Genomic DNA, 12,591 nt, shown 5'->3' on the forward strand with positions numbered 1-12,591 from the left:
CTCCGAGGTCTGATGAGGAAGGGCCTGTGAGAAATGAGGAAGCTCTTCTGAGTGAGTTGCCCTTCATTTTTCCACCATAAAATGGTAATATGTTTAGTTCTAGTGCAGTGCCTTGCACACAGTAGGTATTTAATAAGTGTTTGTGGATTTGGTTTGTGATGCTCATTAATTAGATTGAAGTATCTTAATTACTCATGAATTATTTTTCAAATTACTCTTCTTGAGTTATTTTCCCCAGTCCTTTCTGGATTTCAAAAGGAAGTATAAAGAATGGAGGAGAGGTTAATTAAGAAATAAATTTCCATCTTTAGGCTTCACATCAGGACCCTAATCGCCACTATTTGCAATATAACATACTTAACTTTAACTTCCAATGATACACAATTTTTGGGTAGCGATGAATTAATAGCAAGACAGATGCTTTTTAAAAGGCTTAGATCTACAAGACATGTTTGAACAGAAAAAGTTCCATGAGCTCTCTGAATATTTTCCAGTGAGCCTAAGCCTCATTCAACCTTCAGTATTTGCTTTATCTGCTCTAGAAGTCATAATTTCTCAAGGGATAACAAGCATCTCCATTCCTTTGTTCAGTCATAATTAATTATTATTATTTCAGTCAGTTATTCATTCAACAAGCATTTATTGAGAATTAACTATCCTTTAGCCATTAGAGAGAAGGATCCCTGACTTTAAAGCTATAAAACGTCATTTATTCCCAAATACACATGCACATGAAATCACCCAAAGAAAATAGGCAGGGAAATTAGAGTGGGCTAAATCCATATTAAGCTCACTGATTTTAAATTGCTTTTGACTTTTAGATAATGTTGGTCTTCTTAATGGATTTTGAATACCCAGTGGTCTGCAGGATTTTCATTGCTACTAGTGTAAAAGCGGTCTCACTAGTCAATTAAATTTATCATCTTGAAAGAAGCAGTCATATTTTCCTACAAGACAATGCTACTTACAGTTCTCCTAAATTTTTTAATGAAGAAAATGTCTTCTCTGGAACAAAATCAATTTGATTTCTAGGCAGAAACCTGTAAGACATGGTGAGAGTCAGCACTGTTGGTTTGTGTCTGCTGCAGTAACCGGTTCTCACTGGCAGAGGCCCTGATGCAGGTGGCATTCACTAAGCCTCCTTTGAAGTCTCAAAGCGAGAAGGGTTCTGGTGTGGAAATAAGGCAGGAGTTTGTCACTGAGGATATCCACATGTTCTCTCCAGAAAATGCTTCCATGAGTAATTTGAGGTTCTGAGTGTGGTGTTTGGATTCTCATCATTTTAGAAAGTGTTTCTTTCCCAGATACACACAAGTAATGTCAGATTTGGACCCTGTTAATAATTCTCGAAAAGGCTCTGAGAGGACCTCATGTAAGGCATGATCCTTAAAAAACAAGAAAGAGCAAAGTTTGAACCAACCCATAGCAGTATCTAGGGCCACAAACAGATTTTAAATATGGTGGTGTCACAGTGGTTTTACATTCCCTCTGTCTAGAAATGAACCCTCCAAGAGAAATGCCAGAAAGAGGGGGTGGTAGCCAACTGCCTTACAGAGGTGCCGAATGAGATAATGGATGTGAAAGTGATTCAAAAGCGATGTGGAATCACAAAATAGAAGGCGTTGATGTAACTGGTTCAGTTTTCCAATGTTCTCTCGCAGTATCCATCAGAAAAAGAATAAACTCTTTGCATCTCCTGAGAGGGATAGCCTCTTTTCTCATCAAACATGCTTATCTGCCATCCTGACTAATAAATATGTAACCTGGCAATAGTCTTAGGTCTTAATTTATTGGAGAAAAGTGATTACACTGCTACGAATGGATACACTCCGATTTTTCTTTTCCAACCAACCAACACTGCGATTACTATATATGGAAAACTATGGTTAAAGCAAAAGCAAAATATGTATGTTTTTATCATAAGTTTACCAATGCAAATATGCCAATTAACCGATCCATCTGCCTTCCTGCCCCCGTAAAAAAACATAATCAGTATTGCCATTCAGAACACATTCGATGTTTTTCCCTTTAGAATAATTTTTTTTTTTTTTTGGAGAGGTATGTACATTGACTGGTAAGTGTCATTGGCAGTAACAATTAATCATTGTGTAGCTACCACTTTCACATATATTATCCCATTGCCTTGATCATGGGTTTAGGTACCAGTTCAGCTGAGAGGATGCACAGAAATAGGGATTGTCCTCGCAAACAAGGAGAGCAGCTGGAGACCTCAAGAATGGCAGCTAACAGTAAGCCTTGTCAAAATCAACAACTCCACGTGTGCGTTTTCTACTATCACAGTTTCAGACCAAGGCTGTAAATAAAACACTACTTTAAAATTTCTTGTTAATGTTTTCCTTTGACTTCCAAATCTGTTGTGTGTCCCCTCACTTACCAGGGTCCATTGTATACTTACAGCACGGTGAGTGCATTGCATGACAGAAAGGTGGAATTTGTAAGACGCTTTATCCTGTTGCCTTCCAAATCTCTGAAAGGCATGCAGGAAAAATATTTTTAATGTTTTTGCACAAATCACATGTCTAGAGGCACTTTTTGTTGATATAACAGTTCTGAGTTTCATTTTTTATTCCAGTTTTTATGCTTTCCTTCCAAGTATTACAGAGTTAGTATAATTCATGGTATACTTCTTTGCCCCTTTGGATTGATGTTAGAACTTAATAAAATTGAGGGAAATGGCAGCCCAACCCTTGGTGACTGTCCCCCTCTCTCTGTGCTGGGTACCATGTTATTAATTATCATGATATTGCCACCATAATAGCAATAACTACCATTTATTGGGCTTCATGTTGTCAGGTACAGTCCTGAGTGTGTCACACAGCCCTCCTGCCAATTGGTGTCACCACCCTCCCCACCGCCCATTTCACATGTGAAGAAGCTGAGGCTCTCGAAATTCACTTTTCTTCTGGTCACACAGCTGGCAGGTGGTAAAATCGACCTTCTGACACAGATCTTTCTGACTCTAAAGTCTAGACACTTAACCATGGCATAATAATAGATGGGCAGATCTCACATTCCGCCAACATTAGGTGGGTATGTTTGTCTTTATTTTGCTGGAGGAGAAACTCAGGCCAAAGTTATCTTCCAAATCCTGAACGCTGCGTCAAATTTGCCTCTCGACCTGGGTGAGTGAGAGTGACTCCTCTTCCTACCATGTCTCAATGAGACCTCTATGCCTTAAAGTCTTTGGATAACAGGTATATAAATAAGTACAAAAAATAAAAGTCAGGAAGTATCCACAAGGACATCTAATAGTGTTGTCACAAGTAATTCGGAGGCGAACTTCAGAGAGGACCAATAGCTGCGGTGCTCAATTGTATCATCTTATGGAGGTTACGTCCCCTGATTTGCCATCAGCAGAGCTCTGGGAGCCTTTCGACGGGCAAGAAATCGCTGCCCGTGACCATCTGCCTGGCTCAAGACATAACAGGGAACGGTGGGTAGTGGTGGTGGAGCCATGAAGGAACTCAAACGAATGTTTAAACAAGTACTGGTTAGAAGCTAACCAGGAATAGAAATGGTTCAGCACGTTCATTTAACAAAGGTTCACTGCTGATCATGGAGCCAGTACTGGAGGATAAGACCATGAGTAAGTTTCTGCGCTCACAGAATTTCTAGGAGGGTAGTGGACACACGGGTAAACCCATGGTTCTGTGACGGTAGCACTGCGAGGTACGTGTGCAGGGCAGAAATGCAGGCTTAGTGGAAGTCTGGTTGTGGTGTAAGGCCGCCACTGATGTTGGTTGGTATGTCAGGGTCAGCTCCTGGAGGTGATGTTTAAGTGAACTAAAACGTAAGGTGGAGTTAACCAAAAGAAGAAACGAGCAGGCTTTCCAAGCTGACAGCCTGTGCTCAGGGAATCTACTGTAGCAGCCGTAGTTTGGTGCACCTACAAGGAAGGTACGTGAGGGAAGGGACAGGGAAAGGGACCAGCTGGGGTGAGGGACAGAAAGCAATGGTCTCGGGTGCTCAAAGGGGAAGTTTGAACTTTACCGCCACACCCATGGGAATTCTCAAAAGATTTTTAAACTGGGAAGTAAGGTGATCAGATTTTGGTTTTGGAAAGGAGAGAGTATTGCGTTTCCCTGAAAATAAGACCTAGGTGGACCATCAGCTCTAATGTGTCTTTTGGAGCAAAAATTAATGTAAGACCCAGTCTTATTTTAATACAATATAAGATCGTGTATTATACTATATTATAATTTATTATAATATAATATAGTATATAAGACCAGGTATAATATAATATATAATATAAGACCCGGTCATATGTAATATAATATAAGACTGGGTCTTATATTAATTTTTGCTCCAAAATATACATTAGAGCTGATGGCCCGGCTAGGTCTTATTTTTGGGGAAACAGGGTGCATTGATAGGCTTTTTACGTAACCGTGAATTAATTGCAGGGCTGGTCTCCTTAAGTCATACAAACAACAATTTAGCTCCTCCAGGCATACTCACATCCAGTTGAGTTGAGGCATTTGGGCACACAGCTGCTTGGGAAGGGCTTCCAAGTAGTTATTAACCATAGACCTTCAAACAAAGAAGATATTAATTAGAAATAAAATGATATGCCACTTTCAAAGCAGTATTTTTACTGTTTCTGTAGTGTGGAAACTTGCATGCTGAAATCGCATGAGAATATAAACATAATTTCCTCTTCAAAATGGTGTCTAGATATGTGCGTGACACAGCTAAGGAGCAGATGTCAAAGAAACTATGATTACATCAGTAGGACATATAACCTAGGAATATACATTATGCAGTTTAATTTTATGAGATGAAATAAAAATATGTATTAGATGATAATTCTGAAGTTCATGATAATTTTTCTTGTAAACTCCAAATTTGCAATTATTTCCGACATCATACCTCCAAAATTCCTTAAGGGAAATATTAATCCTTTACATTGTAAAAAGGCCACCTGGAAATGGCATTAAATCTATGTGATATGGGGGCATTTGGGAAAGCAAACAACTCCTGAGTCATTAAACTGCACAATTAATTTGTGATATTGTGGTCCCTTTTGACAAATAGAATAGTGATGCTGTGTGATCAACTGCAAAGGAATACAACAGTCCCCTGCTGATAAATCATCCCAGACTATTAATAAACAGTGACAATAATTACTAGAATGGCTTTGTTGGTAGGACAAAGAGTTTGGAAGTTCCAGTGACTCTTGCTGGGAAAAGGCACATTTTCCTCTGTTAAAAATGTAGTTTGAGGCTGAACTCCTGGGAGAGGCCACCCAGATTTAAATGTAGCTTAAGTGGAGATAAAAAATCACTATCTTTGGTCAACCACTGCAAATAAAAATACCTTAGGACTGAAGGAAATGAAAGAAGATCCAAAAGAAATCGATTGGTAGGCTTAGGATACGCCCTGAGCCCTGGCCAGGAAGTAGCAACAAGAATTGTGACTAGAAACACAGGAGAGCTTTTGACTAGTAAAAATTGTAGTGGGCTTGAGTTTTCTAAAGTTCTTTTTATAAGCCGGTGGTAAGTGACATTGCAATGCAGAGACAGATGTATTGAAAGGGAGGGGAATACTTACAGGAAAAACAAGGAATTTAATCCAGTAAATAACTGCTGTGAAATTCTGGTTATTGGATTGTCATCTAGAATTCTGACAAAACACATCACCAACATTTCCAGTGTTAGAGACAGTTGTGAAATAAAAACAAGAAAAAACAAAAGGCCCGTGATGGACCTGCCACCCCCCACACCTGCTCTTCTTTCTGTCTGTCCACACTTGCTTGCTCTCTCCTCCCCGAGGGTCTTCCCTCCACCCTGTGGGTGGGATGGCCCTTTCCTCCAGAAGCTTGCCCCAGCACTTAGCAGCAAGTCCATCCTGATGGTTTTCTTCCCTGCGTCCACCTCTCCCTGGACTTACAGACCCAAGTTTTACCCTTCACCTATGGATACCTGGGTCCCACACCAGTTGCTCTTAAGTATTTATTAGCTGAACAGGGAATTCATAAAAACCCACTGCTTGACTGAATGAAGAACGAATGAAAAGAATTCCTAGGAAATGGTTCAGTGGTCTCACAGTGTTTAAATGCTGTACTTAATGATGTTTGTACAAAAAAACTCATTGGGAGCTTTGGAGAAGGTAAAGAGTGAAAATATATGTTCAAATCACTGTTTTTAAATATATATGGTATTTCCTAGGGAAAAAAAAAGTAGACTTAGGGGAATTCTGCCTTCTTTTCTTTCATTGCATTTGAAGCCAGGTACCATATCCCTTTATTCCCACAGGACCCTGCGGCTGGGATCTGGAGAAGGGAGTGACACCTACTGTACGCCAGGTGCCCTGCATGTGGCACTTTATATGTCATGAGAGTCGATCCTCACAGCATCACTCTTAAAAAGAAATTATAATTATAGTTTGCAGATGAGCAACAGAGGCCTAGGAAGGGAAGAGTCACCTGCAGCAGTCAGCCGGGCCATGGCACACACAGGTCTGTGTGAAGCTGGGGGCCTGGCCCTTCCCACCGGGCCAGGTGACCTACAGAAATCAGGCAAACGACACAGAGAGCCCTCTGACCGTCCTTAGTTCATTTTCCTGATGAAAACACAGACGTCTGATGTGAGACCCCTTGGGGTAGAGCCGGTGGCTCAGCCTGGAAAGTGCTAGAACACCACAAGCCACCACGTATGTGTTCAGACTTTCTACGGATGCTCTGGAAATCAAACACATCCTTAACTTGCTTACTTTCTTAGGTCAGTGGTTCTCCAAGGGGCAGTTTTTTCTCCAGGGGACACTTGAGAATGTCTGGAGACAGTTTTGGTCGCCACATCTCTAGGGGCACGTACTAGTGGCATCCAGCAGGGTAGAACCCACAGATGCTGCTAAACATCCTAAAATGCACAGGACAAGTTCCTCTCCCCCAGTTGAAGAATTATCTGGGTCCAAATGCCAAGAGAGCTGAGGTGAGAAACCTGGCTCTGGTAAACAAGGCCTGCGTGGATGGCTTAGTGAGCCTGGGGCCAGGCTCAGAGAGCCACCTAAAAGGGCATGGCGCCGGTTTCTTTTCTCACAACCACCACTTGGTATGTCATTATCTGAATTGCTTGGGGGAATTTTATGTGACAACCAAAACAACAAATACAGTAAACAAGATACATAAATAGATGGAAACCATGGACACTGAAGTGTATCATTAAGACTAGGGTCCTCTATGGGTCAGGAGAAGCTAGAATACTTACAGCCACGTTAGCTGGTGTAGGTCTTTGAATACTCCAGGTCTGAGGGCTGTAATGCAATTGTGGTTGAGATATCTACAAATATGACGAGTGGGTGAATTAGGCAAGCTCAAGACTCCGCTGTAGTCACCTGTCATTAGACTGTGTCATGGCCACTGATGAAGACCATGAGTATGGGCCTCTGTTTCTGAGAGCATTCTCCTGGGCAAGCAGAGGGGGAAGCCGAGGAATACCACAAGCCTAGCACGTGCAACACCAGGGCCGGGACCAGGAAAGTGGCCCGAAAGAGCGTGTTAGGATATGAAGTTACGTTAGAGCATAAGAGGAGAACAAATACGGGCGATGGCTTTCACTTTTGTCCTGTTTAGTCCCATTCTTAGTAGGCTACCATTTTAAGAAAGTGTATAGGTAGGTGATTTAGCAAGAGTTAGAAAAAATAAAATGCTAAAATATTATGGAAATGACCCAAACTTGAGAAGACAAGGTTAAGGAGAACCTTTATCTATCTTCTGGTAAGCTAGAAATCTTTTAATAATTTTTCAGTGTAATAACTAGTCTAAGTACTTTATCATAACCTGGTCTTCCCATTTCTCTACAACCAAGTCAAGAACGTACCATTGAGCCCCTTTAATCTTTACTTAAAACTGTACTCAGAATATAATTATAAAGAAATTACTCACAATATTTGCAGATTATGTAATCCCAAAAATGCTTTCCTGGATATGTGTCTAATGCAATTATGCTGAAGATACCTGGTAGGAAAAAGACAGAAGAGACACATGATTGTGGTTTCTGTCTTTCATTAGTTATTGAGCGTGTGCTCCACTTTCTTTCCCTAAAGATCATTTGTAAACCTGGCTTATAAAGTTCCAGGTCCCACTCCCATATTGGGAGGTGAAGGCCTTGCCAAGCAGAGACGGCCATGAAGCTAGCCGACGCCTGCTGTCCCGGAGCACCCGGGCAGTGATTCGGGCATCGATGACTTGTACAACTGAGCTATGGTATGACATGTGTGAGGAGAGAACTGGTCCTGACTCTGTGACCTAGAACTATGGCAGCCTTCCAGCTCTGACGTGCAGCAGCGCTCACTGTTGGGACCAGACAGCCTCTCACGGCCAAGATTTGTCACCCTTGTAGCACTGAGTTCCACCTCAAACTCCTCATTTCTCTTCATTCTATTCCCGTGAAAAAACGAGGGTGCAAGTCTACTCTTTTCTATGTTGAGATGCACGGTGAGAAGCACAAAGCCGTTAGCCAGGTGCTCAAGGTCACAAACGACACCAGTAGTTGAACTGGGGCGAGTTCACCAACATGGGCTCATGGCCATGATGTACTTAACCTGCCAAGAAAGTTAGCAATACAGTGTTGATTTAATAAGAGCACTGTCGAGTAGCTTTGTAAATAATGTCCATTTCTGTGCTCATTATACCATGGAGGTTAGCCCTGAATTCATATTTGTAAAGGCCGTTAGGGGCAGAAAATATACTAATAATAGTATCTAATGACTATATAATCTTTTAAATGATGTCCCTACCTCTTATTTGGATTTGATTTGGTTCCTAAAATATTGTACAACCCTCTCTTAATTCTTATGATCTTGCTCTGCAAAACTATTGGTAGAACACATGCTCGGTGGGCATCTGGCTGTCCTCTGAATTCAGCTTTACCATGATTATTACCTAGCAAAGCCTTTGAGTCGTGAATGCATTACAGGTGTGCCAGGATATCGACACCCTCAGCCTTCCAGGTAGCTAGGTAAAGCCGAGATCAGCTTCCAGTATCAGCAAAGCCATCTTTTACCCCAAGTGTTGAACAAACATTGTAATTTTTCCTGTGTCCCCCCCATGTGGAAAAGCTTGGTTCTAAAGCATGTGCATTATCCTATCGTGATACACAAAGGATTAATTTCAAGCCTACAAAGTAGACTTGAAACCCAGAGAGACCTGGTGCTATTCCAACGCTCTCCCCCCACATCCTGTCTCTGAGGAGACCCTTCACATTGCAGCATACATTTTGCTTTTGATTTAAAGTCCTTCTATGAATAGAATGAATGCATGCAGATCAATATCTGTTAGCATTTTCAGAGTCCTTGGAGTGATGTATGAAAGTTAATACGATGAATTGTATTATAATAGCAAACGAAAATAGAATATACTACTATAGTATGGGCATATAGAAGTTCCTTTTAAATATAAAGTTTACTGCCTAACTAGTGCTAATTATATTTTATTCAAGATAATTAACTCAAGAGTACAATGCACATTTTGCCCACATGCCAATCTTGAAGAGGCGGGTGCAGTCATAAATTGTGAATTTGACCTTGTGCATCCGATCTGCACTCCTCACCTGATGTGTGCAGCCTATCTGCCTTCATTGCTATGAGCTAAGACTCTAACTCCTTAAGTAATAGAGCCTCTAGTCTATGTAGTCAGCTTGTTGGCACCCCAGGGAGAACTGGAGTCCCAAGTCCCTGTCTCAGACTCAGGCCATTGAATTTTAACTCAATCCTCTGGTATCTGCTTTCTTCTTTGCAGGATGGCAGTTTGGTGAATATGCAAGGGAATTTAAAAACATGACAATTTGGCAAGTGGTGTCTGAGATATGAGATATGAGTCCATTTAATACTTTACACTGAATGGCTTTTCTGTGAATAACTTACTGGTTCATGAATTCCTGCTGTTTCAGCTGTCAGGACTTTTCAAGCAGAAAATGCCAGGAATTTATGTACCTGAAACTAAAGCAAATATATGCCTTAATGGCATGTGTGTGTATAGGCTATTTTTAATGTAACATTGTGTATTCGTGAGTCAGGTGACTCCTTGAATTACATTGTGTTGCCAATGATTGTGTTGAGTAAGAACCCAGTTTCAGAAGGAATTCCTAATTTGTACAGGTCTATGTTACAATGAAGGGAACTACTATTAGTTTCCATGGTAGCAGTGAGAAAGTATTATAGTCAATCTCATAAATTATATTTTATTTCTCTTAAAGGTCATCTTAAATTGTTCCCCCCAAAGTTAGAAAGGCTTGATATTTTACAAGATTATTAGAATGAATAAGCTGATCAATACAAAAAAGCATTCAGCTAAGTTGAACAACATTTATGCATCTGGCAATCAAAAATTTATTTTATCAAATAATATATCAAATAATATAAAAATATAAATTCTTAATTCCTACATAGTTCCCGTCTTCTCAGTCAAAAAAGATGATCTCAGGCCTGAAGTGAATAGAAAGGATATAGGGCAGGGGCGTGAAAGCCCATGATGGTAGAACATGTTAATCCAAATGAGTTAAAGCCTGATTTGGAAGATTTCTCCTAGAACCTGAGAAACACGGAAATGAGAACACTGGGTCATGATCAGTAACTGAGGAATCTGGACATAGGAAGGGCAGCTGGAAAATTAAAGATGGCACATGCAGTTCTGATTTTTCAAAAAGGGGAGATTTCACAAGCTGCAGTCGATGGGCTCGACGTTGGTCCTGGGTGAGATCGTAGAACAGGCTATCGTTATGCTTCTTCATAAGCACCTCAAAGAGAAAGAGACTAGGGCAGCTCACGAGAAATGGGGCAGTCACACCGACTTCATTTTCTTCTTTGAGGGACTGATCAGACAAAAACACGTGATGTCTACCAGGCATCGATTGAGTGGGTTTATGATGTTTTTATGGACAAAATAAAGAAAGAGTTACATTATCTGAAGGATGGTGGTGAAGAGATCTGGGAAGACGACTTGGCACAGTGCTTGTCAATATTTCACTCTGTGACTTGGGTAAAAATGGTGCATCATATTTTCAGATGACAGAATGCTAGGAAGAATTGTGAATTGCGTTCAATGATCAAAAAAAGATCTTCACAGTCTGCTGAACCCATCAGGATGAAACTGAATAGGGATGCATCTAGGAACCCACAGGTAGCTCTCCAGTGCACATGTGCGGGATGGAGAAGTCGTCACTAGCAGTGACACATATGGCACAGAATTAGGAATTTTAGAGGAATGATCACTAGGAGTTAAGGGGATGAAAAAGCCATAAGAGCGAATGTAAGCTTTAGGGGCCATGGCCGTTAGAGAGGAAGGGTTGCTGGCTTCCTCCTGTTCCATCCGGGCTGTGTCACAGCGATCGTATTATGTTTATTCTAGGTATTACGCAGAAGGAGAGTGGCGTGACCAGAATGGTGACCAGATTTGAAAAGGGCCTTTGGGGAAGAATTGAAGGATTCAAGGCTGCTCGGAGAAGAGACTTGTGGGGGCTGCAGGCTGACCACCAGTTTTTAATATCTGAAGAGTTGTGTACAAGACCGATTGGGTCTGCTCTGGTCAGTCTCACGGGGTGAACCTCAGAATGAGGGGGAGCCTCAGGATACCTTGGGCAGTAATAGAGTTACTCATATGTGATAGGACACAGTTTATTAGCATATTATTGGAAATTCCTTTCCCTCAGCACCCATTAATTCCTTTCCTGCTTTAGTTTTGTCCATAGCCCTAATCACTATCTAACACTATTTTTAAATTTTATCGTCTATCTTTCTCTGTTGGAAGTTAAGTTCCATGAGGAGAAGGCTTGTCATATGTGTTGTTTCTTGCTGTATTCTCAGTGCCTGGAAAATTAAAGATTTGTTGAAGGAATGAGTAAATATGAGGTTTGTGCCAGCTCTTAACCTCCTGCTGTCTGCTTCCGAGAGTTCTGGGTTGTCCATCTAATTTCTTCTTTCCCTCTCACCTCTTCCTAGGGATAGTTTGGATTTCATACTTTGGTTATTTGGGCTATTGTAATGCAGAGTTAGGAGGAAAAAGGTAAAATTAAAAAGAGAGGAGGGATGGGCTTGGCTGAAGCTGGAGAAGATTTTTCTGGGAGTTTGGGAGAAGTGGCAGGAGGAGCTGAGGAAAGGGGATGAGAGGAGAGGAGATTTAAGGGAGGATTGCTGAGCTTATGAACTGCTCTAGGATATCTGAGTAATGTTTGTAAAGAACTTGAGTTGTTTTCAGGTGAAAGATGAGTTACTGGATGTCATCACTGATTGTAGCAATATTCTGAGACAGGACCATGTGGGTGAGCTTCCAAAGGACCGTTGTAAGAGGTTGGGCATTGAGGCCAAGCACCAAGACTTGTCAACTGGCTGACTAAGCAAATGACCTCTCTTCTCCCAGGGTGGGTCTCCTCGTTCCTGAAAGGGGTCTAATGATGTCTGCCCTACTTCACGGACTTGGAGGACCAAAGTCCAAACGAGAGCTCCGAATGTTGGACTGCTTTGTAGATTTTAAAAAGTGATATATAAATATAAGGAATTGTGTTTTATCCCCTGTGCTGTCCCTTGCATATAATAAACACTTAGTGAATGTTTATTGATAGGAGTCTATAATCT

The 12,591-nt window shown here is 41.2% G+C and overlaps 1 protein-coding gene across 4 annotated transcripts in view; it reads right to left on the minus strand.

The window, feature by feature from the left end:
* The window catches only part of RXFP2 (relaxin family peptide receptor 2), a 54,719-nt gene that overhangs the window by 17,046 nt on the left and 25,082 nt on the right, over nucleotides 1-12,591 (minus strand). For 2 of the 4 annotated variants that reach the window (XM_074330081.2, XM_019749619.3), the window contains exons 6-11: nucleotides 7,907-7,978; nucleotides 7,230-7,301; nucleotides 5,575-5,646; nucleotides 4,483-4,554; nucleotides 2,417-2,488; nucleotides 969-1,040 (exon numbers count right to left, since the gene is read on the minus strand). In XM_074330081.2, the coding sequence (XP_074186182.2) occupies nucleotides 969-1,040; nucleotides 2,417-2,488; nucleotides 4,483-4,554; nucleotides 5,575-5,646; nucleotides 7,230-7,301; nucleotides 7,907-7,978 (432 nt within the window). Of the gene's footprint in view, nucleotides 1-968; nucleotides 1,041-2,416; nucleotides 2,489-4,482; nucleotides 4,555-5,574; nucleotides 5,647-7,229; nucleotides 7,302-7,906; nucleotides 7,979-9,885; nucleotides 9,961-12,591 lie in introns of all 4 variants that reach the window. The other 2 variants (XM_074330082.2, XM_074330080.2) reach the window with 2 other exon arrangements.

This window comes from Rhinolophus sinicus, chromosome 16, assembly GCF_057876585.1.
Source record: "Rhinolophus sinicus isolate RSI-liver-muscle chromosome 16, RSI-T2T, whole genome shotgun sequence".
NCBI lineage: Eukaryota > Metazoa > Chordata > Mammalia > Chiroptera > Rhinolophidae > Rhinolophus > Rhinolophus sinicus.